This window comes from Pseudoliparis swirei, chromosome 18 (assembly GCF_029220125.1).
Source record: "Pseudoliparis swirei isolate HS2019 ecotype Mariana Trench chromosome 18, NWPU_hadal_v1, whole genome shotgun sequence".
Taxonomy (NCBI): domain Eukaryota; kingdom Metazoa; phylum Chordata; class Actinopteri; order Perciformes; family Liparidae; genus Pseudoliparis; species Pseudoliparis swirei.
The window spans coordinates 13,023,235-13,046,664 of NC_079405.1; the positions used below are offsets into that span (position 1 = coordinate 13,023,235).

General features: G+C 39.9%; 2 protein-coding genes across 2 annotated transcripts; one reads left to right on the plus strand and one right to left on the minus strand.

The window, feature by feature from the left end:
- Positions 1 to 960: 960 nt before the first annotated feature.
- On the plus strand, positions 961 to 17,800 carry mmel1 (membrane metallo-endopeptidase-like 1). The gene is made up of 24 exons (XM_056438014.1): positions 961 to 1,063; positions 3,930 to 4,106; positions 4,514 to 4,558; positions 4,907 to 4,966; positions 5,132 to 5,293; positions 5,397 to 5,477; positions 6,879 to 6,974; positions 7,494 to 7,612; positions 8,018 to 8,083; positions 8,474 to 8,608; positions 8,876 to 8,965; positions 9,509 to 9,645; positions 9,747 to 9,840; positions 9,944 to 10,072; positions 10,443 to 10,541; positions 10,629 to 10,712; positions 10,805 to 10,908; positions 11,305 to 11,363; positions 11,482 to 11,601; positions 11,741 to 11,874; positions 11,990 to 12,055; positions 12,138 to 12,233; positions 12,339 to 12,415; positions 13,799 to 17,800. Exons 1-24 carry the CDS (start codon positions 985 to 987, stop codon positions 13,896 to 13,898), a joined length of 2,409 nt encoding a protein of 802 aa, XP_056293989.1. The 5' UTR covers positions 961 to 984; the 3' UTR covers positions 13,899 to 17,800.
- A 732-nt stretch (positions 17,801 to 18,532) lies between these two features.
- prxl2b (peroxiredoxin like 2B) lies at positions 18,533 to 23,430 on the minus strand. Its single transcript, XM_056438015.1, has 7 exons — positions 23,275 to 23,430; positions 22,656 to 22,860; positions 21,997 to 22,048; positions 21,546 to 21,609; positions 21,346 to 21,421; positions 20,459 to 20,577; positions 18,533 to 18,872 (listed from the first exon to the last, which is right to left on the minus strand). Exons 1-7 carry the CDS (start codon positions 23,335 to 23,337, stop codon positions 18,846 to 18,848), a joined length of 606 nt encoding a protein of 201 aa, XP_056293990.1. The 5' UTR covers positions 23,338 to 23,430; the 3' UTR covers positions 18,533 to 18,845.

Here is a 23,430-nt window from a genome sequence, read left to right on the forward strand (position 1 = left end):
CGTGCTAAATCAAATCTATGAATAAATTATGAACTCTGTCGCAAACCTCGACTCCCAGCCGTGCTGCACTCCATCAGTCATGTTGCTGTTAAATGTCTGCAAGCTTTTAGACATTAGTCGTCAATAAATGTAATAACGCTGCATGTGCATTGCTGTGAGACTGTACAAAGACATTTAATGTACTAAATGCACATTCTATTTTGGGTCTGATCCACTATATTTGTTGACTCATCTCGTCTTGGGCCGCATCAACAACCTGAGCAACTGAGCGTCAGCCAAACACACTCTTCCTTTTTATGATCAGTTAATCAGTGAAGCTAATCAGGCTGATAATGAGCCTTGGCACCATGCCATTTCAATCTGACACCAGGCCAGGGTTCAGCTCCCCGCCAAGAAACACCTCAGGCATCAGAGAGCTCCCTGAAGACGGCTCTTCCTGGACGGGAGAGGAGAGAGGGATGAGAATGGCAACAGTGATAAGCGGTGCTTGTTTTCACGATAACAGGAGGGTATACCTCCACACTTTTTTTTATGGCTGCAGGGATTATAAATACAGCAGAAAAGGATTAGGGAATCTGTTACTAGTATCTGTCTACAGAGTGCTTTAAGAACATGTTTTTCTTATCTCTCTGCAAGATTCTTGAATTTTCTTTCCTCCCAGCAGCTTTGGAGATGCCACAGGTAGAAAAAGAAGAATTGATGCTCACTGGCACACATCATGTTGACACTTCAGCAAGAATCATAATCCACCTCAACCCCACATAACACACACAACCCAAACATCTAATGTTATCGAAAAACAATCCAGTAGCTATCACCTCCCATCTGCCTCTCCGCCTCTCCCTCCCTCCCTCCCTCCTTCCATATCTTGCTCTCCCTCGGTCTCTGCTGCCTCACTCATTCCCTGAGCAGCACACTGAGCTGGATAACGTCTCCTTCAACCCGCAGCACAGACTCATTTCTCTCCACACCAGCTCTGAGTGGATGCTCAGCAGGGGTGTTTCAGATATTAGCGCGCTGTGGGGGGCAACGGCTCAGGGACTTCTACCATCCAGACACAACGGTAAGACTCTGGAGCCTTTAGATCACATTCCTGTTTGCAACGTGAAGGTGGTTAAAGTTAGCCACCTGAAATTGCCCTGAATAACAGAAAGTGTGTTGGCAGTCTGACCTGCGGGTTAATCCCTGTTTTGTTTGGAGCAGTACGTTTAGAGAACAGTACCAGTCACTGAATGTAATCTCAATGTGTTTAAGACCAGGAGAACTTTTAGTACAGATTGGTCTCGCGTTCAGAAAATGGGTTTCATTTTGACACACTGAACCTCTGCCCTGTATACAATGCATTGTGTCATGCTTCATATAATGTGCTTTCCTTCCTTGGCTTGAGACATATTCAGCTTCTCAGTGCACGGACAACCACATTTTGAACACAGAATCCTTCAGTGTCACTGATTGGATCAGTATCTTTTTTGCATTGATGCTCCTTTCAATGTTGATAGAGAGTTAGATTGTGTTTATTATGTAAACCTTTCCAACTGTCTGTATGCATGCATAAAAGATATATAGGCTGTGTTCTTATGATCTTCTACAGATGTTGGTTCCCCAAGTTAAGAGTCAATTTGTGAATTTGAAACCAATATTTTCTCTGGCTTCATACAACTGTCTGTATACTGTCACTTCACCTCTAACACATTTCTGTATGTGTATATATATATATATATATGTGTGTGTGTGTGTTGTTGTGTAATCCTATTAAAGCTACAGAGCTTTAAAGTTGAGTTCATAATAATAATTATAATACTTTATTTATACATTATGTTTGTAAAAATGTGACAAAGTTCTTTACAAAAAAAATATACAAATGATCAGATACAAAAATAACACATGAAAGAATAAAACTGTAAAGGACAGTGCTAAAGAAGCAGGAAATGCTATATTTGAGTTTGTAATTTTTTGTATTCTATATGTGTTGTAATCTCCTTCAACTAACACCAAGACACAATTATTAGTAGTGTTAGTGCATTATTGATACACCAATAATAATGATAATAATCATAATGATGTCATCAATGCTTTAAATATTATGATATATTATTATTGTTCATGTTTTACTGTATTAAAGTGGACTGGAAACAAATAGATCTGCACTCCAAATGACTCCAGTGAGAAGTAATATAATGCTGTTTAACATTTTCTTGAACAGTTCTTTGATCCAGCACCATCCTTATCGGGTCTGGGATGTTTGTGTCTTTTTCTTTTTTTAATGTTTTTATCGTCGCCTCTTAAAATGGATAGAGGGCATGGACATTATATGCACAGGGTTATAGTTGCTTATGAATATTATTAGAAATGGATATTTCTAAAACAGGGAGGAATTAAACAGAAATGCTGCAGTTTAAATCTGAGGACATTTAAGGATGTGAATAGGTCTTCCTATTGGACAAGTCATTTTGTATTGACACAGTAGACTGCACATTATTGCTCTGCTCTCCACCAGAGGCCTGACTTTAATGCAGTTGAACAGGATTTGGCCTCAGAGACAGTTTCTGTGCAGTCTGATGCTGAGGATGTCAGTGAAGCCTCTAACAAGCCCCTGCCTGCTCTTCATCACTGCAGTGCCAGATATGTGCCCATGAGTATTCATCAGGAAGAGCTAATGGGGCACAGCAGTGTGAACCTCTGATTTACAGCCCGGCCCCTGTCAGGCTTTAATGATAGGGCAATGGGGCTGGTTATGGAGAAACAGGTGCTGCAGAGTGAATAGATGCGAAGCAATGCCGCTGAAAGCCACGGGTGATTGTCATTTTGTTCCCTGCACAAATGCTCATTTGGAATATTGTGTTCACACATACATAATTATTGTGCATACAAATTAGCTCTCTTGGAGTAGGCTCATGGCTAGAGGCCTGGTATGTGTGTGCGTGTGGTGCGGAGCAAATGTTTTAAACAATAGTCAGTGAAAGTAGGTTTAATGGTTAATTTACTGTCCCCCAAATAGTTTACAGAGGAAATGTCACATTAAATATACAGAACAACTCTTTATCTATATAAACAACAGATGGAGCTCAATGATAAAGTGAGAAACAATGTCCTAAATTAACTGAATGAGGGATTTAACAAATACTTTGTTAACTTATATAAAAAAAGTTAAAGACAGCTACTCAACTATCTTTACAAAATGGACAGTAATAGTTCATATTAAAAAAAATGATATTGCCACAGGTCTTCTTGTTGTTCTAAAAATATTTTTTTGCCTCAGTGAGATAATATACGAGACTAATATACGTGATAAAACACTGCTCACCATGATATGTGAGCAGTGGTTTTTTTCATAAATTGTTTAATTTCAAGGATTTTGAGACAACATGAGGAGCTAAATGTATCCAATATTTGACATGACAAAGGCACAAGTAATTATACAATTTGTATCACATCAATGTTAACCTTTAAATAATGTTGGACCCCCAGGTTGGGAACCAATGGCGGAAGGCATCCTGAGCAGCAAAGTAAAGCTAAGGAAGACAATGGAAAAGTAAAATAAATACATTAGAGGGAATGTAGTTTTTATTAAAGCTGTCATTATCTTTAAAGGTGAGAAATAAATGACTAACGGACAGTTTGTTTAATCAACAGGCTAGAAAACTAGTAATGAAAAGCCAATCCAATTAACATACTTAAGAAAATAATAACACGTAGAGTGACACTGGTTTTGTGCAACGAGCCCAGAACAGTTTCACAACTGCTTTCAGTGAAGTTATTGTCGGTGTTCAGCAGTTGAAGCTCGCTCACTGCCGGTCAGCTGCAGTTTACTGATGGATCAATGCACAGCCCACACACACACACACACACACACACACCTACACACACACACACACACACACAGCTCTGTGCCTGGACCATCCCACACTCAAACGGTGTCTTTCCCTCAGAGCCGTCAGTGAGGAGGAATATGGGCAAATCCGAAAGTCAAATGGATATCATGGAGAAATCAAGTAAACCAGGAAAGCGTCGTTGGACTTTTGCAGAAATCGGTCTGTCCGTCCTGCTGCTGTTGGTCAGCTGTGCCTTGGCCGGGCTGGTAGTTCTCTACACATCGGTTGTGAAAGGTAATGGCTCTGTCAGGCTCGATGTGGAGAGATCCAGATATTACAGCAGTGTCTCTCTGCTCTGTTTCGTGTGTAACTGCAAGCTGACATTGACACAGGAAATGATGCTGACCCTAGAAATGCTTTCAGATATGACCGTGGCATTGCGTTATGCAATATGCTGATGTTCATGTGTCATCTGTTAACGGTAATGTCATTAACCAAAATGAGCTAAATAAGCGTAATGATATCATATCTTTTCCAGAAACAAGTAGGAAACCGCTACTGCAGGCTCTCTTTTGTTCAGTATTTTTCGGTAGGATAGTTCCTTTGTTTTCTTGTGTAGAGATTTAGTTTCTCTTGTTTTAATGACATTATAATTTAGAATAAAGTCGTCCTAAAAATATGTTTTTTTCCATCCATTTCAGAACAATCTAACAAGAAGAGTGTGTCGAGGAGCTCAACAATTGAAGGTGAGTGTCGGTCGCTTTCAGCTTGGAAACTGAACACGTGGAGCGTGGAGTGATAAGTGGGTCAACACGTGTCATATTGGAGCCTGCACCTCTGATAGTCTCTGTAATACTGTAATTCCCTTCAATGCCAGTTCAGTAGTGCCACGCTAAAGTAACAGAACAAAGTCACTGCTGACACAGACATTGCCTGTCACACACACACACACACACACACACACACACACACACACACACACACAGACACTAGACCATTGATCGAGACTATTTAGAAGGACCTTATTTTGTTTTACTTGGTTTGTCACATAAACTGCACGCTTCCTCATGATTGTTGACACTAATTTTTTCCAGGCCAGCTGTTACGCAACAACCTCAACAGTGTGTGCACAACTGCAGACTGTGTTACTGCAGGTGAGGGAACTGTTTTTTCTTCGCTCACCCTGCTGTGCCCCCCCCCCCCCTTCATCGCTGCAGAGAAAAGTTGACCAAATGTGGATCTTCGTAATGGTGTCTCTCTCTCTCTCTCTCTCTCTCTCTCCCTCTCCTTCTCCCCCCTCTTATCTTGATACTTAAAAGCTGCTCGGCTCCTGCGGAACATGGATAATTCTGTGGAGCCTTGTGCTAATTTTTACCAGTATGCTTGCGGGGGTTGGCTGGAGAGACACGTTATCCCAGAGACGAGCTCCCGCCACAGCGTCTTTGACATTTTGAGGGACAAGCTGGAGATTGTGCTCAAAGGTCAGCGGGGTCTGATCTTTGGTGGTCAGTGGGCTGGAGCATTCAGAGCTATGCGTGGGCTTCATTCAGAGATGACATGTCCGCTTGTGTTTTGTTGTTGCAGGTGTTCTTGAGACAGAGAATGAACAGGACAGAAATGCCATCAAGAAGGCCAAAGTCCTTTACAACTCCTGCATGAATGAGAGTAAGATTCTCTTCTCTTAAACATAAACAGTTTGTGTTTGAGGCTTTTTTGTTTCCTCGACCAACAAGATAAATCGAAGCTATTTTTAATTCCATATAAAATGCAATTTAATACCTGATTCAAGATCATACTGGCCAAAGCAGGAACGTTGAATGGTAATCAATATTACATATTTTATTATATGAGATTCATCACTAATTATAAAATGTATTCAACTAAAGCAGCAGTAAGGAGGTGTATCAACATGGATTAATGGATTAATTAAAAAGGATGAATGCATTTAAGTTACTTTTTTGCAAAAATGCTAAATTTGCAATTCAACTCAGTCTATTTTGTATAGACCATTATCATAAATTACAAATTTGCCTCAGAGGGCTTTACAATCTGTACACATACGACATCCCTGACCTTTGACTTCACATCGGATGAGGACAAATTCCCAAGAAATAGAAAAAACCCTTTCACAGAGAAAAAAGGGAAGAAACCTTCAAGAGAGCAACAGAGAAGGATCCTTCTCCCTGGATGGACAGATGCAATCAATGTCATGTTTACAGAAGGAAGCATTACAAAGTTACAGAAATGCAGGGCAAACCTGATTCAGGACTAACTATGTGTGATCGAAGAAGAAAGTCTTTAGTCTACTCTTAACCCTTGTGTTGCCTTAGGGTCATTTTGACCCGAATCAATATTACACCCTCCCCCCGCCTATGGGTCATTTTGACCCGATTCAATGTTTCACCCTCCTGTTACCTTTATATTTACTAACATATTTTACCCTTTGGGTTCAATTTGATGCCAGCAATAAAAACCTCCAGAAAATTATTAGAATTAATATTGTTTTCCAAGTTTAAGTGTGAGGCACTTTATGTTTGTTTGTTGACTACCGAAAGAATACCGACATTAAACATTGAATGGGGTCAAATTAATCCTAAGGCGGGGGGAGGGTGTAATATTGATTCGGGTCAAAATGACCCTAAGGCAACACAAGGGTTAAATGAGGTGACTGCTTCTGCCTTCCAGACAAATCACTTGTCTTTTATAAGATGCGAGCAGTAGTGACAGTATTTGCTCTAAGTCTGATGTTGCCAACTGAAGCTTTACCAGAGAGGACTGAAGTGCCTCCTAAAATTCAATTAACAGTCAAAACAATCCTGCTTTAGTTTTCTTTTCTATTTTGAGTTGTTAAGCGAATGTAGATGTTAACATTGTTCTCTTAAGACTTTTTGTCCATGTTGGTTCAAAAGTTAAGATGTAAAGTGTATTCTTGTGGTGGGGTTGTTTTTGTTAACTGCTAAGTTAAAAGAAGCATCAATCAATCCCATTGAGGCGTGTTGTGTCTCTGACAGAGTGAGTAGACAACAGTATTGTTTCGTTTTACAAGTTATGTTTTTTCACCTCCAGGCCTCATAGAGCAGCGTGACGCCCAGCCGCTCCTGAAGCTCATCGAGAGTATCGGAGACTGGCCGGTGGCGTCAGATGCCTGGAACGCCACTACAGGTAGAAACACACTCTGATCCACGTCTGCAGCTTGTTTTGTACAAACATGCCCGCGCAACACATCCACACAAACAAGCACTGATGTTCCTACTCAATAACATGTGCTCACGCAGAACTTGTCCAGCTATATTTGCACAGAACTGCTGAATGTGAGCTTCGTTGGCGGGCTCAAGTGGCCGGCCGGCCTGAACAGTCATGTGTGGAGTTCAGGAGTGTGTTGAGTGGGAAGAGGAGCTGGTCCTCAGTCAGGACCGTGAAGGATGCTTTAAATAGTCCACGCAGCTCTTCCCCAAGCTCCTGACTCTTGCCACTTTAGTTAAATGTAATCACGGACGGGGGCTCAAACATAATGAACCACATATTGCTGCATCTGCACAGACAGATGTACACAGAGAGCCCAGTTAAATGGGCGGCCGAGGCAGAGAGGGAGCCGGATTTTTTGCATCCCGCAACATTGAATAATTCTTTACAGCAAGATGACTGTTTGATTTAAGAGCCATTATTTGTGTGCACTTGCAGAGGAAGCATGGAGCCTTGAGGATACGCTGGCAAAGCTTACTGCTCGTTTCCACAAGAAGGTTCTGCTGGACATGTACGTGTGGACGGACGACCGAGACTCTCGGCGCCACATCATTTATGTAAGATCACAAAGAACAAAGAACAGCCATAATGTCATTATACAGTCAGACTTCCCTCCCTGCGGCAGTCAGCTCACACCCATTCATTATACTGAACATGTACATTTTTAATTCTGGGTATACAGGATGCACTCTGTATAAACTACAGGGACCTTGTTCATGGCAATGAAGGAACATCCAGTGCAACATGGTGGTGGCTCATTGATGTGTTTTCAAAGGTTTTTAGACTCAGGCTTTACCTAGTCACATACTTCTTCCTTGTGAACTCTGTCATTTTTGTTTTTGCTCATTTCATGGGCCTTATTCACACAACGAAAAATATAGCATAGTGTCATATATGTTCCTTAATAAAACTGTTTCAACAAACCAAAATGCTTAATCACTATTCTTGGTTGATTTGACTAGATTGACCAACCAGGACTTGGAATGCCATCCAGAGACTATTACTTCAATGATGGAAACTACAAAAAGGTGAGGCCTTCAACGATCCGTTTGACCAAATCACAAAAGAACATATTTTCTGACTGGTTTTATTTGTCATGGTTTTGAGATATCCTCAACAGCGTAATTAATGAAGGGAGGTTTCGTTAGAGAACAATCGGCCTCCTTGATAAACTCAACGGATACTTCGCTTTACAAAATGTTGCTTTGAAACTACTTTGTATAAAAGAAACTGTCCACAGTCACATCTTGATCATCCCTGGTTTTATTACTCTCTGGATTATCCTTAGTAAACTGTTCATTTTTGGAAAATATTATTTGAGTGTTACAAATTTCATTCCATTAACCCCTATTGTTCAAACAAAACCTTACTTTTTTTGTTGAGGAAAGACAATGAACTAGCTTGTGATTGACCCGTAGGTTCGAGAGGCGTATCTACATTTCATGGTTTCTATCGCGAAGATAACCCGAGAGGACAGGAACTTGACTCAGGATGATGACCGCGTGTGGGAGGAAATGATGCAAGTGCTGGAGCTGGAGACAGACATCGCCAATGTGAGTTCGAGGTCACAACAGGATAATTAATATTGACAAATGAAAATTGAAAAATGGGTACCTCCTCTCTGCTTCCAGTAAATGAACGAACTGGGCTACATTTAGTGTGGACACGAGATCAGCCAAGCTTGTAACCGTGTCTTTTGTCCGTGTCGGGCAAGAGGGGCATGGAGAATGAGACAATGCTGATGAAAGGAGAGCAACATGTGAATATATTTAACCAAGCATGAGTTTATAGAAGGCTTCTTTCTTCCTGATGCTGGACAGGCCACATCACCAGCAGAGGAGCGCCAAGATGTCACTGTTCTCTACTACAAGACGACACTCGAAGAGCTTCAGAGCACTTTCAGCTTTAATGTTTGTGGCATTTCACTTATTTCTTGTGTGTTACATGAAGTGCAATCAGGCCACTGGTTATTCTTAATTTTTTACAGATGGTAATTCAAGGTGCCACTAGAAGGCTCTGTCAAATTGTCATTGACCAAACGCACATTAACTGTCTCATATTTTTATGATAATACAACGTCAGACTCTCAGACCATTGTTGTTGGTCATATTTTTGAAGTTCACCAGCCTTTATTAAAACAGAGACAAGTATTCATAGTCTGGCATTAACAGAAATATCAGAAAACAGGGGGGAAAAAGTAGCATTTTGAATTATGTTTACAATTGTTTTAGGTTTAAGAAGCAGACATGTTACACAGTATAATATACACCCCCCAGTGTTCAAGATGCATCAATATCAATAAAATAAAAAGTGAAAAAATAAAGGCATTGGTTAGCTCTACCTTTGACTTGGTTCCTTCTTGTATTTTGTTAAAAAGAGGTAGTTGATTCTATAATGGCACAAACTACAGCCTTATTTAACATGATACTTGTCTCCTTCCTTTTGTTTTCCAGGGTTTTAACTGGACACAATTTATTCAAGGCGTGCTGTCCAGTGTGTCCGTAGAGGTGCAGCAAGAGGAGGAGGTGGTGGTTTACAGCTCCCCTTACCTTGAGAAGATGAACAACATTCTCTCCAAACACAGTGTCAGGTCAGTCCGAGAGAGTTATGCAGACAGGAGACCATGAATAATAATCACAGAATAGCTACAATTCAGCACAACACTTATACAAAAAACATTTATGTTCGCAGAACTATGCAGAACTACCTCACCTGGCAGCTCATCATTGACAGAGTTAATAGCTTAAGTCGGCGTTTCAAAGACGCCAGAGCCCGTTACAGAAAGGTGAGACGAGCGTGATATATGAGAGCAGCACACATTAAAATGAGCTCATTCAAAAACAAAATGATAAAGTGTTGACGGTCTGTGTGTGTGCCTGTATGGTCAGACTCTCTATGGGACCACTGTGGAGGATGCTTGGTGGCGAGAATGTGTCCGTTATGTCCAGAGCAGCATGGAGAACGCAGTTGGAGCTCTGTATGTGCGTGAAACCTTCGCTGGTGAAAGTAAACAAATGGTAGGTTCTTCTGATCTGAAACATCTTCTTCCTTAGAGCACGGCAATCAGTTACCACCACAGAGGCAGTTTACGTCAAACTATGAATACTGACTGTAACTGTCACATGCTGCATTGCTGTTAGAAATTCCTGCATTATGTGCCACTAAATCAAGAAAATGTGTTCTGAATAATTTGTCTGCCATATTAATTGTCAACACTTTTGTGCTCTTTGACATTAAGTGCACTTTTCTAACATTAAATGCATGTTTCTGCTCATTCATTACGTGGGTGACCTAAATGTATTTGTTCACAAAAGGCATTGTGTTGTCTGGGAACGGATAGCGATGACATTGTGTTTCTGAATGGGATCATGATTACACTGTTCTCAGGTCAGCGACCTTATCGGTAAGATCCAGAAAGCGTATGTGGAAACACTGGAGGAGTTGAGTTGGATGGACTCTCCCTCAAAGGAGAAGGCAAGAGAGAAGGTAAAGTAGACGGCCACGCGGAGAAAATAAGGATGTATCTCTAGATGTTCCATATGATTCATGATTATTGTTCTGCACGTGGTGTAGGCCATGGCAATCAAGGAGCATATTGGCTATCCAGATCATATTCTGCAGGAGAGCAACCAGAAGCTCGACCAGGAGTACACGCATGTAAGTAAGAGCTGGGTCTGTTTCCAGGTCACGCTAGAAGTAAACTCAAATATATCACTGATTACAGACTGTTTTCCAATGTCTCATTCCAGCTGAATTTTAGTGAAGAGCACTACTTTGAAAACATTCTCGAGAACCTCAAGTCTGAAGCACACAAGAGTCTGAAGAAGCTCCGAGAACCAGTTGACCCTGACTTGTAAGCTGTTGATACATCTGACAGTCCAATCAATCAATCTATCTATCTATCTATCTATCTATCTATCCATCTATCTATCAATGCTCTCCGGGAAATCTCATGACATAAAACCCCCTCTCTCAAATGAGGTGGATGAATTACAGTCATCCAAGATATCTTTTTTCTCAACCAAAACATAACATTATTTTCAAAAATGGTGCATTGAATGTCTTACAGTAACAACAGAAAGGTTCTCTGTGTCTTCATCAAATAAACCCCAAAGAGTAGCGAAAAATGAAGGTCTAAATATTTTATGGTGGAAAATATGCTCTGCTTATGGATTTTACAACATCGTGTCTTCCAATAAAAAATGCAATTTCATGCTCTTTTATCAATAATAAACCAATCACTCCTCAGGTGGATCATTGGTGCTGCTGTGGTGAATGCATTCTACTCACCCAACAGAAACCAGATCGGTAAGAGCTTCCTCTGAGGATGTTGTTGAGGATAAAACAGTGACACCTCAGTGTCACCCTGTTTGCTGTGACAGTGCTTATTGTGTTCTCACTCCAGTTGTTTGTGTTGTTTGTCCAGTGTTCCCAGCAGGAATCCTGCAGCCGCCTTTCTTCAGTAAACATCAGCACCAGGCCCTTAACTTTGGTGGAATAGGAATGGTCATCGGACATGAGATCACACACGGATTTGATGACAACGGTGAGACATGAATGATTCACCGTGGTTATTTTTAGCTGTTTAAAATCAACTGTTATTTCAACCGACACAACTTACTGCTTTTTAGATGCATCATCTTTGTCAAATAGTCTTTTACCTCATGTGTTATGTTTCCTCACAGGGCGTAATTTTGACATGGATGGTAATATGCTAAACTGGTGGAGTAATTACTCTGCTGAGCATTTTAAAGAGCAGTCCCAGTGCATGGTGCAACAATATGGCAACTTCAACTGGAAGCTAGCGGGTGGACAAAACGTAAGTACCCAGTGACATATAATCCCAGACAATGTGACCCATGTATTAAGTGACCACCAGAATGAGTGTCTTCATGTCGGTGTTTGTGTTCATGGCTTCGTCTGTGTGGCTGCAGGTCAGTGGAATCAGCACTTTGGGGGAGAATATTGCAGACAATGGAGGCGTTCGTCAAGCATATAAGGTTGGATGTTGCGCAAAACCACATGTTACTCTTCCAGAAGTCCAACATGTTAAGTGTCTGATGTGTTTGTGTGTGTTCATAGGCTTATCTAAAGTGGGTGGAGACGGAGGGGGAGGAGCCTCATCTACCTGGTCTAGACATGAATCACAAGCAACTTTTCTTTCTTAACTTTGCCCAAGTAAGTAAGAATAATGAGGGAATGTGTATTGAGCTATTTCAGCAGACGCTGATTTCATTTGAAGTGGATGTTTGTTGCTCTCCACTCATGTTGTCACTTTTCCAGGTGTGGTGTGGTGCTTATCGGCCTGAGTATGCCAGCCAGTCCATCAAGACTGACTCGCACAGTCCCTTGGAGTACAGGTGAGCTTCAGCATGTTCATATATAAGTCGGGCTGCACGGTGGTGGAGTGGCTAGCAGTTCACCTCGATCCCAGAGGGAACCCATTCTGAACCCTCCGGCTTCCTCCCAGCTCAGCTTAATTGGAAGCTCTAAATTGTCCAGAGGTGTGAATGTGAGAGTAAATGTCTCTATATGTGCCTCGGTGTACCCAATGTCAGCTGGGATCAGCACCTTGAATAGGATGAGCGGTTTTGGAATATATATATACAGGACTGTCTCAGAAAATTAGAATATTGTGATAAAGTTCTTTATTTTCTGTAATGCAATTAAAAAAACAAAAATGTCATGCATTCTGGATTCATTACAAATCAACTGAAATATTGCAAGCCTTTTATTCTTTTAATATTGCTGATTATGGCTTACAGCTTAAGAAAACTCTAAAATCCTATCTCATAAAATTTGAATATTTCCTCAGACCAAGTAAAAAAAAAGATTTATAACAGCTGAGTGTTTGTCAAGGCTCAGGAAACCCTTGCAGGTGTTTCGAGTTAATTAGACAATTCAAGTGATTTGTTTAATACCCTACTAGTATACTTTTTCATGATATTCTAATATTTAGAGATAGGATATTTGAGTTTTCTTAAACTGTAAGCCATAATCAGCAATAAATCAGAATAAAAGGCTTGCAATATTTCAGTTGATTTGTAATGAATCCAGAATGCATGACATTTTTGTTTTTTTAATTGCATTACAGAAAATAAAGAACTTCATCACAATATTCTAATTTTATGAGACAGTCCTGTATATATATGTGTGTGTGTCATGTCATTTAGCTGACGCTTTTATCGAAAGCAACTTACAATCATACACCGTAGACAGTTACAGGGAGCAATACAGAGTTAAGTGTCTTGCTCAAGGACACATTGAATAGGCCAGGGATTGAACCGCCAACCACCACCATTCCCCGGATTGAAAGACGGACCTGCTAACCACTGACCCACAGTCCCACATTTATAATATATATGTCTGTAAAATGTCCAAAATTAGTTTTTATACTCAACCTGCTCAGCACCAAACGGCAGCCAGACACAGGAAGTAACAAGCTGCAGAACATAGTGGAGCATTCAGCCGCTGAAATACTGATATGTGTGTCATGAGTTGGTGGAGACTAAATACAGAACTCAAAAGAGAGTGACCATTGGACTTGACGTATAATGTTGCGTCTGTCTCCCTCTCCATGTGTGCCGATCATTTGACGTGTGCATGGAAACACAGCTAAATTTAGTATTATAAGCAGCAGGTGCATTTGCTGATCCCTGATTAAAGGACTTTGAAGCTGGACCTCTGGCATTCATAACTCATGAAGCTTTGACCACAATGCTTTGTTTTTCTTTGGTCTTTAGGGTGCTTGGATCTCTCCAGAACTTCGAAGCCTTCTCAGAAGCTTTTCAATGCCAAAAGGGCAGTCAAATGAACCCCGAGCGGAAGTGTCGTGTCTGGTAGAAAGTTTTACAATCGAGAAATGTATTTCTTGACTTGTTCAACTCATATCAAAAGAACAAGTTGTGCTCCTTAAACCCGCAGAGACATGCTGCTTATTTCCAATTCATTTGAGGATGTGATGTTGTCACAATGGATGTCATCCTGGACTACGTCCTAGTTTCAAAACTTGAAGCCCATATACATTTAGAATACATAGAATAAACTTGCTAAAGTATCTCCTCAAATTTGAAGTGTTGTCTCTGGATGAGTAGATCACTTGTTCTGTTTTTTGCTTTGTCCCACGGCAGACGATGAGTGGGTACATGAATAAAAAGGCTACATGGAAAACGGAGACCTTGAGAAAAAAAGGTTGAAGCTTTTACGGCTGGCTTTAAATGCTTGGCCTGCCTTTCTTGAATTAATCTTTAAAGAAATCTCTCGTGCAGATCTTTGTGATTTATCAAGTATTATTTGGCAAAGAGCTGCCTTTGTTGTCTTTCCTCTGATGTATTGTTTTCCAGACAGTCTGTCACTTCAGAAGAAACAATAGTGAACAAATCTAACTCTGACTGAAGAGTATGAAATAAATGGAAGCTCTGGGCTTTGTCGAAGTAGAGCTACAATAGAATTAGTCACACTCTAAGAGTTTGTTCATTTACTGTTACACGAAACAAATTACCTAAAGACTTTAAGACTGTTAAATCTTTGCAGCTTCAACCATGAATTAACATTCTAAGAAAGCTGCGGCTTTCAACATTTGTACACAAAAAAATGTACAAAGCTATTAAGTACTTTTTGGAGGATCATCTTTTTTCTATGTTTCTTTTTCATGTCCTGCAAATGATTGTTGCTCAGTACTCACTGCAGAAATGTATACGTATGTCATGAAAGCTTTCCGATGAGAAACCATATTCCAGATGTTTTGAAAAATACTGGTGGCCTGCTGATTTTTTTAGCTTGTGAGAAAACACGTGTTGGGGATGTGATAATGATAAAAACAAACAATGTATATCACATTATTGCATTAATAGTTAGTGCCAAGTTTAGATACAGGTTTGGTTAAACAGTCGGTTCGGTGTTGTGTGTTTGAGCTCGTTCGCTCTCTTTTTTCTGCTTCCACACATTCAACCTTTTACCAGATTTTGTCATAAAAAACTCCTAACGTGTCATTTGTTAGATTACAATGGCATTTCCCTACTTTATAGAATATTACACTATCTGCTTGTATCATATATGTAAGTTTACATTTCAGTCGACATGGTGATCGATGTGTAGACAAACTATTATTTCCTTCACTACACAATCTCCTGAGAAAAGAGACACAAACACACCGTGATAACAAGACTTTTAGCCTCTGGTAAAGCCAATTACATGCGAAGGGAGAAGAAGACCCTCCCATACACACTCACACATGAACAGGCAGCAGATGAAGTGCTTTGTCCTCTGATGTCGCATTGATCAGTGCTGTGTAAGATTAAAGGATGAAGTGCAGTGTGCTGAAGCGTGGTGACCGCTGCAGTCGAGCCACGAGCCCACGGGCAGACACACACTGAAGTATGGGGCTTGTCATTAAAGAGATGGCCAGGGCCAGGACTGTTATTTTCTACCTTTATTAACAAGTAATGACAGGAGAATCAAAGCCGAGCAGAACTCATGAGAGAGGCACTGGCGGCAGGAAGACACCGTTTTTGTGCTGAAGAGAGCCTATAAACACAGCCCGAAAAACACACACACACACACACACACACACACAAATCCAGTTCTGGATGTTTGCTTGTCATCCGTCACATTCAGGATGCCTTGGTAAACACGACTTTTAGGTCTCAACAGAGGCCGCTGAATTGAATGTGTATATTGAAGCTTTACTGTATATGAAAGTCTGTCTCGCAGTTTTTGCATATTGGCAGATGTTGTCAGCAGAAAATAGTTTTTAGTTTGACTCAGAATGTAAGTGGTGATTGTGTGACGCCATCTTAAAGCGTGACATTTTGAGAGTAAAGCATTTAGATGAGAAAATGTATACCACTCTCATGTCTGCTTCTTTTTTTATTTGATGAAGCTAGAGACAGCAGATGGTTATATTAGCTTAGCAAAACAACTAGAAACACGGTCTCTACAAGGCAGCTGGATTCTTGCAATGTAATTGTGATGTGCAAATTGCGGGATCATATATCACATAAAAATCCAACTTGCCAGGCTTCAAGTAACGCGCTTGTGTTCGGGAAGCCAGAACAAGGACCAATCTGTGTCTACTGGCCGCTCTGGGCGCGGCGAGACGACAGAGAGGCAACTGTTCATTCTCAACAACAACGCCGTCTCCTAAAGATGTTAACCTAGATGCTGCAATAGCATCAGTTACATTAGAACGGGAGAATATGTCGTTATTGGAATAGCAGCAAAGAATGATGCTGAAGGCTTTTCTCAATGGGAAAAATATATTTGCTTTTCAGTAACAAACCACGTGAAGAACCAGAACAGAAACTTTAGATTTTGGCATTGACAAAAAACAAACTGAATGAAAAAAAAGTAAATGGTGGCATTGAAATACTTAGAAGCATTGCATTGAGAACCATCATAACGCCAGTCAAAGTAAACATTGACAAGAAACTGTCAGCGCAAAAGAAGACGAAGAAGATAAAGAAAAACAATTAGAAGACAATCAATGAAAAGCCATGGTCACAAAATCTACAAGTGTGTTCAATATGTATTTAACGATTGGATACTTTTGAAATATCAGTATTTCTTTTTTGTGCCAATACAACATTTCAATGCCAAAATGAAAGTCACTGTCTTGGCTCCATACAGGTCTGGTTCTCTTCAACAATAACAAAAATCTGCCTTCCGGTAACATAAACTGTTCCTCCCCAAACAATACAAAGTGTTTATACAACCACCTCCCAAATGCTGCTCTCCTCTTAAAACGATGGCATAATAGAGCCATTGTAGGTTAAATACACAATTAGGGAGCCAGGGGAGAGGGGTCAAACATTTACAAAAATATATATATATTTCCTGGTATTAAAATCACAAATTTTAGAGAATGTTTAATTATTTTATTTTTTTATAAAACTTTATCTTGGGCCATAACGAGCCTGGAGAAGAGACATTATCCACTTATACTAGTTTGGGGTGAACTATTTCTTTAATATGTTGCATCTCAATTGTATATCGATCAATTTGAACCAAAGCCAAACTAAAAAGAAGAATTTGCCTTATATGCTGGACTAATTTAAGTTGAATACTTACAGACTAAACAGGTTGATTTAGTTTCCAGTGCACTGAATCAGGATAGCTGTTTCCCTGTTTCCAGCCTCAGTGCTAAGCTAAGCTAACCGGCTGCTGGCTGCAGTCTTATTTTTAGCAGTCAAAACAATCGAGAGTGGTGTCAGTCTTCTCATCTCACTCTCCTCCAGAAAGAAAGCTTCTCACTCCAAATGTCAAACGGTAAAATTATAAATCGTACGGTACGGATTGGTCCTGGGTTTGAAGGGCAACAGCTTAGACTCCTTATTTTTATCTCGTTATCCTAAAAGGAGTAAAACTGTTAAAAAATGGTGACTGAACATTAAAGGGTACATTAGATACAATGTGTTATTGTTGATACTTGATGTTCTGTACTGCAGTATTTTCATATAAAGGATTTCAAATTAGGTAAGAAAGGAAGCGTACACGTCTTCCCTTAGTTCTTGCTTCACATTTACGTACATGGTGAACTTGTGTTGTTTTCAAATTACCAGCCAAGTACAAATACATTATTGTTATATTTGAACATGTTTAATCTATATACCCATCAAAAGAGTTTTATTTATCTACATAAATATTTATGAACTATGATTGTTGCTTTGCAAAAATGTAGACGTTAAAAATGTTGATGTTGGCTGCTATGTAATTATCTAGATTGCATTAAAGTGTCTCAAATGCTATACTCTCTCAAGTCTCTACTTTCTCATTTTTATTTAACATATTTATATAAAACCTAAATGAATTGTCATCCGGTCAGTGTTTTTTGTAATGCTTCTTGATATTTTAGTTTTTTATATATTCTATTCATGCATTTGTGATACTGTGAACCCCTAAAAGCACTCAAAAGCATTAAGTTCATCTGTATCTATGCAGTCACACAGTCCTCAATCATACTTAGTACAGTTATTATCAACACATGTGACCCTGTCAGCACACACACAATATGAAGCTAGCTTTTTCAGCAATATATTTCTGATAGGATGCATGTTGAGTTATGATGGCTCGTAAAGATCACTTTGACATTTGTAAAAATGTGTCTTTAGTTTAACTGCAGAATTGTTATACAGTTCAACAAAGTGTGTGGCTTTGAGGGGACAGCATCATTATCACTAAAACAAAAACATGTTTCTAATTATCTCAAAAAGTTGCAACACTGGAGGAAACCAAATCCCGTTATTCTAGGTTGAAGTCTCAGGTCAACACATTGATGGAGTCAACACAGCAGAGGATATAAAGTAAACATGCTGGAGGCGAGTAAAGACACTGGTCTTGTGATGGAGCCACGAGAGTTTGTCATTATTAATGTCATTAACAATTGATCTTTCATATGGTCCCTACCCGTCATCAAGTTAGAGACCTCGTGTTTATTGAAGCTCTGCTAATATCTGCATGAAAGATCATGACAAAAAAAAAAGTGTTTTAACTTATATTATAATTGATATATATTATAAATCATTAATTTTATAAAGTGATTGCAATACACTGCAAATTCATAAAAATACAATATTAATTCACTTACAAAAAATCACATACAATTAAACATTAATGATGAGGAATACAGCTTTCACTGTAGATAATACAATTCCATACAAGGCAGTCACAAATAAATTACAAGCAATTATGAATATTGGCAGTAGTTTTAAAATCACAGTTGCATTTTCCCTGGCACTTCAAATTTAGCTGCCAGATGTGTAGATATTCATGTGGTATGATGTGCAGTTGTCGTCACCGTGTACAAACGTCATCATTGCACTGCAAGAGAAGGTAGGAAAAGTCAAGTCAGTCTGATTTATATAGCCTAATATCACAAATAAAATAAAGAATTGCCTTTGGGGTTTATACAATCTGTACATCCTCTCTCCTTTGACCATTGCTTCATATTTAATTGAGGCAGGAGCACTCCAGTTATTGGCTCGATGTTAGATTATTACTTTACATTTCATTTAGCTGACGCTTTTATCCAAAGCGACAACAATCATAGACGCAGCTACAGGGGTCAATTCAGGGTTAAGTGTCTTGCTCAAGGACACATCAACTAGGACGGGGATTGAACCACCAACCCCCTGATTGAAAGACGGCCCTGCTAACCAATGACCCACAGTCGCCAGATGTTTATGGGGCCTCAGAATCATTGTCCTAAAGTTAAGATACAGAGTATTCTGCAGAGAATTCTAGTGTGAGGTTTACTCGGCACATTTAAGAGAAGTTAACAAAGTCCATCAGGCGTTTGAACAGGAAAGGTTTGAACAAGACGACACTGAACAAGTTTGTTTTATCCGTATCGGCCGCTGACTTCCCTCTGGTAAAAAGGAGTCAACTCCTTCAGGGCCTCTTCCACACCAGCATGTCAGACAGCTCGTGACTCGCATTTGTGCCGGGTCTGTGGCAATGACATCCGTTGGTCTTCAGACAGGTCATGGGGAAGCCATTGCATTCATGCTGCAAAAGCTTAGACATGGTGGATGTTGTGGGATGCATGCACCGGCACCACGGGGACCGGGCGTTGAATACCATGTGCTGATGTCGTGGGAGAGCTGAAAGCCCTGATGACATACACCTGTTGTGCTCTGGACACAGGACAATAAGTCCATGACCCCTGAACAGTTTCTCTCTTAATTTGTTTTTACGGCATAGAACAGGGACTACATTTTAAATGGTCGTTCATATTTTCTGATCTATTTGCAATAGATGCAACATATACACTGTAGTTGTTGGAGTCTTTAAGGGGCAATCACTTGTTAACACTGGCATGATAATGCTGACTCTTTCTTCTCACAAAATCCTATTCCACAGTAAGTTGCAGAATTTAGCATAGCCACCACCATAATGTTATAAACATGCCAAAGGCACAACATGTATGCTTACATCTATGTCTGTCAATCCCAGATACCAAACACATTATTAAAATACCTGGCTCTAATGGGTTATGTGCAAATATTTTTAAATATAGAATACTATGGTAGTAATAACAAAACTCATACGTTGTTTTTTTTATAACCTTACCTTTGTGCAATTCATTTTGGTACAATTAGGTAAAGACTAATATCATCATTCCAGTTTAAAAGGTTTGGGGGGTTGATGACACAGACGGACCATGAAGATGGAGTAATAAGTGTGAAATTGTTTTTGAAAGGGCGACTCAGATTTATGTGTTGCTATTGATGTAACCAAAGAAGTCTGCTGGAAGAAACTGATGAAATGGCATCATTCCAGTGTGGTAAACACAATATGAAGGTCATAAAAATAAAAATAAAGTGAAATAAAGACAGTAGAGGGAGGAAATTAATAATGGAACATGGTAGTAATGTGCATCTTTTCTTGATTATGGGATGTCTCACCACTGGAATCTGTCCTGCTTTTGCTTTGGATGAGATACCCAAAGCCTTGGAAACATCCTCCAGAGGCACGTGGTCTCCTGGTGAATCCTGGATGAAGTGCACGAGGACCTTTTCTCCACCTTTGAAGAGGAAAATATATTTCAGGGAAATCAGCAAAGGGAGCAACTTGCTGACTTTGTCAAATAAAATCAAAAGACCATTATGAATTTGCTTTGGTGAACTCATGACTCATAAAAGCGGTTATAAAACACAGAATACAGTTCAATTCAACACAGTGAATGCATATTTTATATCCACGTGTTACTGGTGATAAAAAAACAAGAGGAACAAAGGCAAAATATATAAGTCCTGTGCAAGGCAGTTTGGTTTCACCAAAGCGTTATTTTAAAACTTTTAATAGTTAAGATCCAAATGGTCTCAGATTCATGGCTGAACCTCCTTCTCGTGGTTAGGTGGTGAAAACGGAGTAATACAAATAACTGTCTCTAATGTACCCAACACACACATATATATATATATATATACATACATATATGTGGATGGCAAAATTAATTCAAAAGTTTAATATTTATACTTTTGTGGATACGAGAAATAAAGAAGTGAGGAAAGTCGACCGCCCTGGAGAGCACTCAAGTCGTTGGGGGCGAGCGGTTTGAACTACAAGGATGTGATGCAGCATTGCCCTCTAGAGGAGAGGCTGCAAAGATGCATCGCTTTGACCATTTAGAGACCTTCATACACATGACAAGACAAACTTCACCCATATCAATGCAATGCTACAAGGTCTTTTAGATATTGACATCCCCCAGTTCATAAAGGTGTTTAGAACCATCAATTAGTTTTTCCTGTATACACTTTCACAAGACAGACCCTTTTTTGGACTGTACCTTTGTCCACAATGAGCATGCCTCCGCTCTGGAGCAGATCTCCTGAGAAGTTTCCCTTGATGCCGTCAGCGTTGGCCTGAAAACGCACAGGAAACAGGCAGTCAGAGGTCAGAGTGTCAAAGTGCGTCTCACAGATTTACCCCTGCTCTTGTGACCACATATGAGCCGTGAAGTAATGATGTAACCATGAAGCTACACACCTTTGAAGCGACATCTCGTACTTTCTTCCCCAAAGCAGCAGGTACCAAACTCAAGGCTGTGTATCTGAGTGTGAAGACACACCGTTTCTCAATTACAGATCAACACAAGGCAGATAATCTTTCATAAAAGAGAGGAGATTAGCATGAGCTGTAACAGCTATTAACCTTATAAAAAGGAGATTTACTCAAATGTCTTAATTTATTTGAACAACAGTCCAAACGCTAAACATCTTCCACTTACATAAAACAGCTGGAACGAAAATATTTTTGGCTTTTTGCTCAAACAAATTTATGAAATGACGAATCGATTAATCATGGTGGATCAAAAGTATCCGATTGAAGTTAAGATCATCTTTGACAAATGAAAGCAAAACACATCATGGTTAAAGCAAACCGTCACATTAAACAGTTCCTCTATCACACAAAGGGAATGTGGATTTACTGTACTCACCTTTTGAAGCCCAAATCCTTGTAGCTTTTCTTGTCTTCATCAACATAAATGGCTAAAAGAAGAAGACGATAAATGGTCATTTACAACCCTAAAAACAGTTGGCTGTTGAAAGTGATGGGCTCAATAATCGTGTCTGAATCCTTGTGACTAGAGATGCATCGATATGGCTATCTGCCCGATACACTCAAATAGCAGATACCATTATTTTAATTAACAAAATGTCAGTTCATTTATACGTTACAATTACATCTTTTTTTTCTTTTTTACAAAGTTAGGAAAGCAATGTTTTAATCAAGCCTGCATGTTGCCTTAGACTTTAAAAAACATGATCCTAGTCTCGCCCACACAGTGAGACATACAGCTTAATCATTAAACACTTATATTGGATCTGTACTCGATTTCTTCTGATACCCAAAACCCAGGTATTGGTATCTGGACTGAAAAAGTAAACGGTCATGACACTAAATTTTTCTGCTGCATAGTTTGGTTTTGCAACAGTTAAATGCAGCTATTTAGAATATACAATAAGGGTCTAGCAACAAAGTTGAAATAAAAACGATAAAAAAAAACCTGACCAGAATGAAATTCATAGGTGCTACTAGATATTTGAATACGAAAACAGACCATGTGTTGGTCTTAGATGAGGAAGTACTGCTTACATCCTTTGAAAAACCCTCCTTCCATGAACTCCTTCAGCCCAAACTCCTCTGGTCCGACCCCCACCAGGGCCACGCCGCTGGCTCTCAGGTCTGGCTCGAGCTTGCTGATCTCTGTTGCCATCCAGCGACACACCTGACAGCCGAACCTGCGCAGGAAGAACAAGACCACCGGCTGGTCCTGCCACAGGGACTGGAGCTCTACACTCTGTAACACAGAGATAGGGGACACACAGTGAGGCCACAACACATGCAACGCACAGGTGGCCTATAAAAAGGAAGGGGTGGATATACTCATCTGTGAAATCACAAATCACAGAGCAGAATAAGATCATCATCTGAATTCGCGTGCGTTTCATCAGATCGTCATTATCGTGTCATTCCCTGAGGCCTCATTTGATTGACACCAATTATGTCAATGCTGTGAGGTAATAGTCGGTTAGATACAGCAGGTATTCTCTGAGGGGAACCAGTCAACCTAACAGCAGGTGACTGATGATTTAAAGAGGGCATATTTAAATACTAACTAATCAACCGAATGACGTTATGAACTCTGCAGAAAGCTCAAAGGAGTATAATTAGCTTTCTAACCAAAACGGTAAACTATAGCTGTATACCGTACCTCTCCAGTTGCACCGCTCTTTAACAAGTTCTTTCCGAGTTTAGTGAGGTCGACGTTTGCCATTTTCGACGATTTACCTCCACTGGCAAACAAAGCTACAAGGAATGTGCGGTCTCCTTCACAATATAATCGGACAACGTGACAGCAGTAGCAATA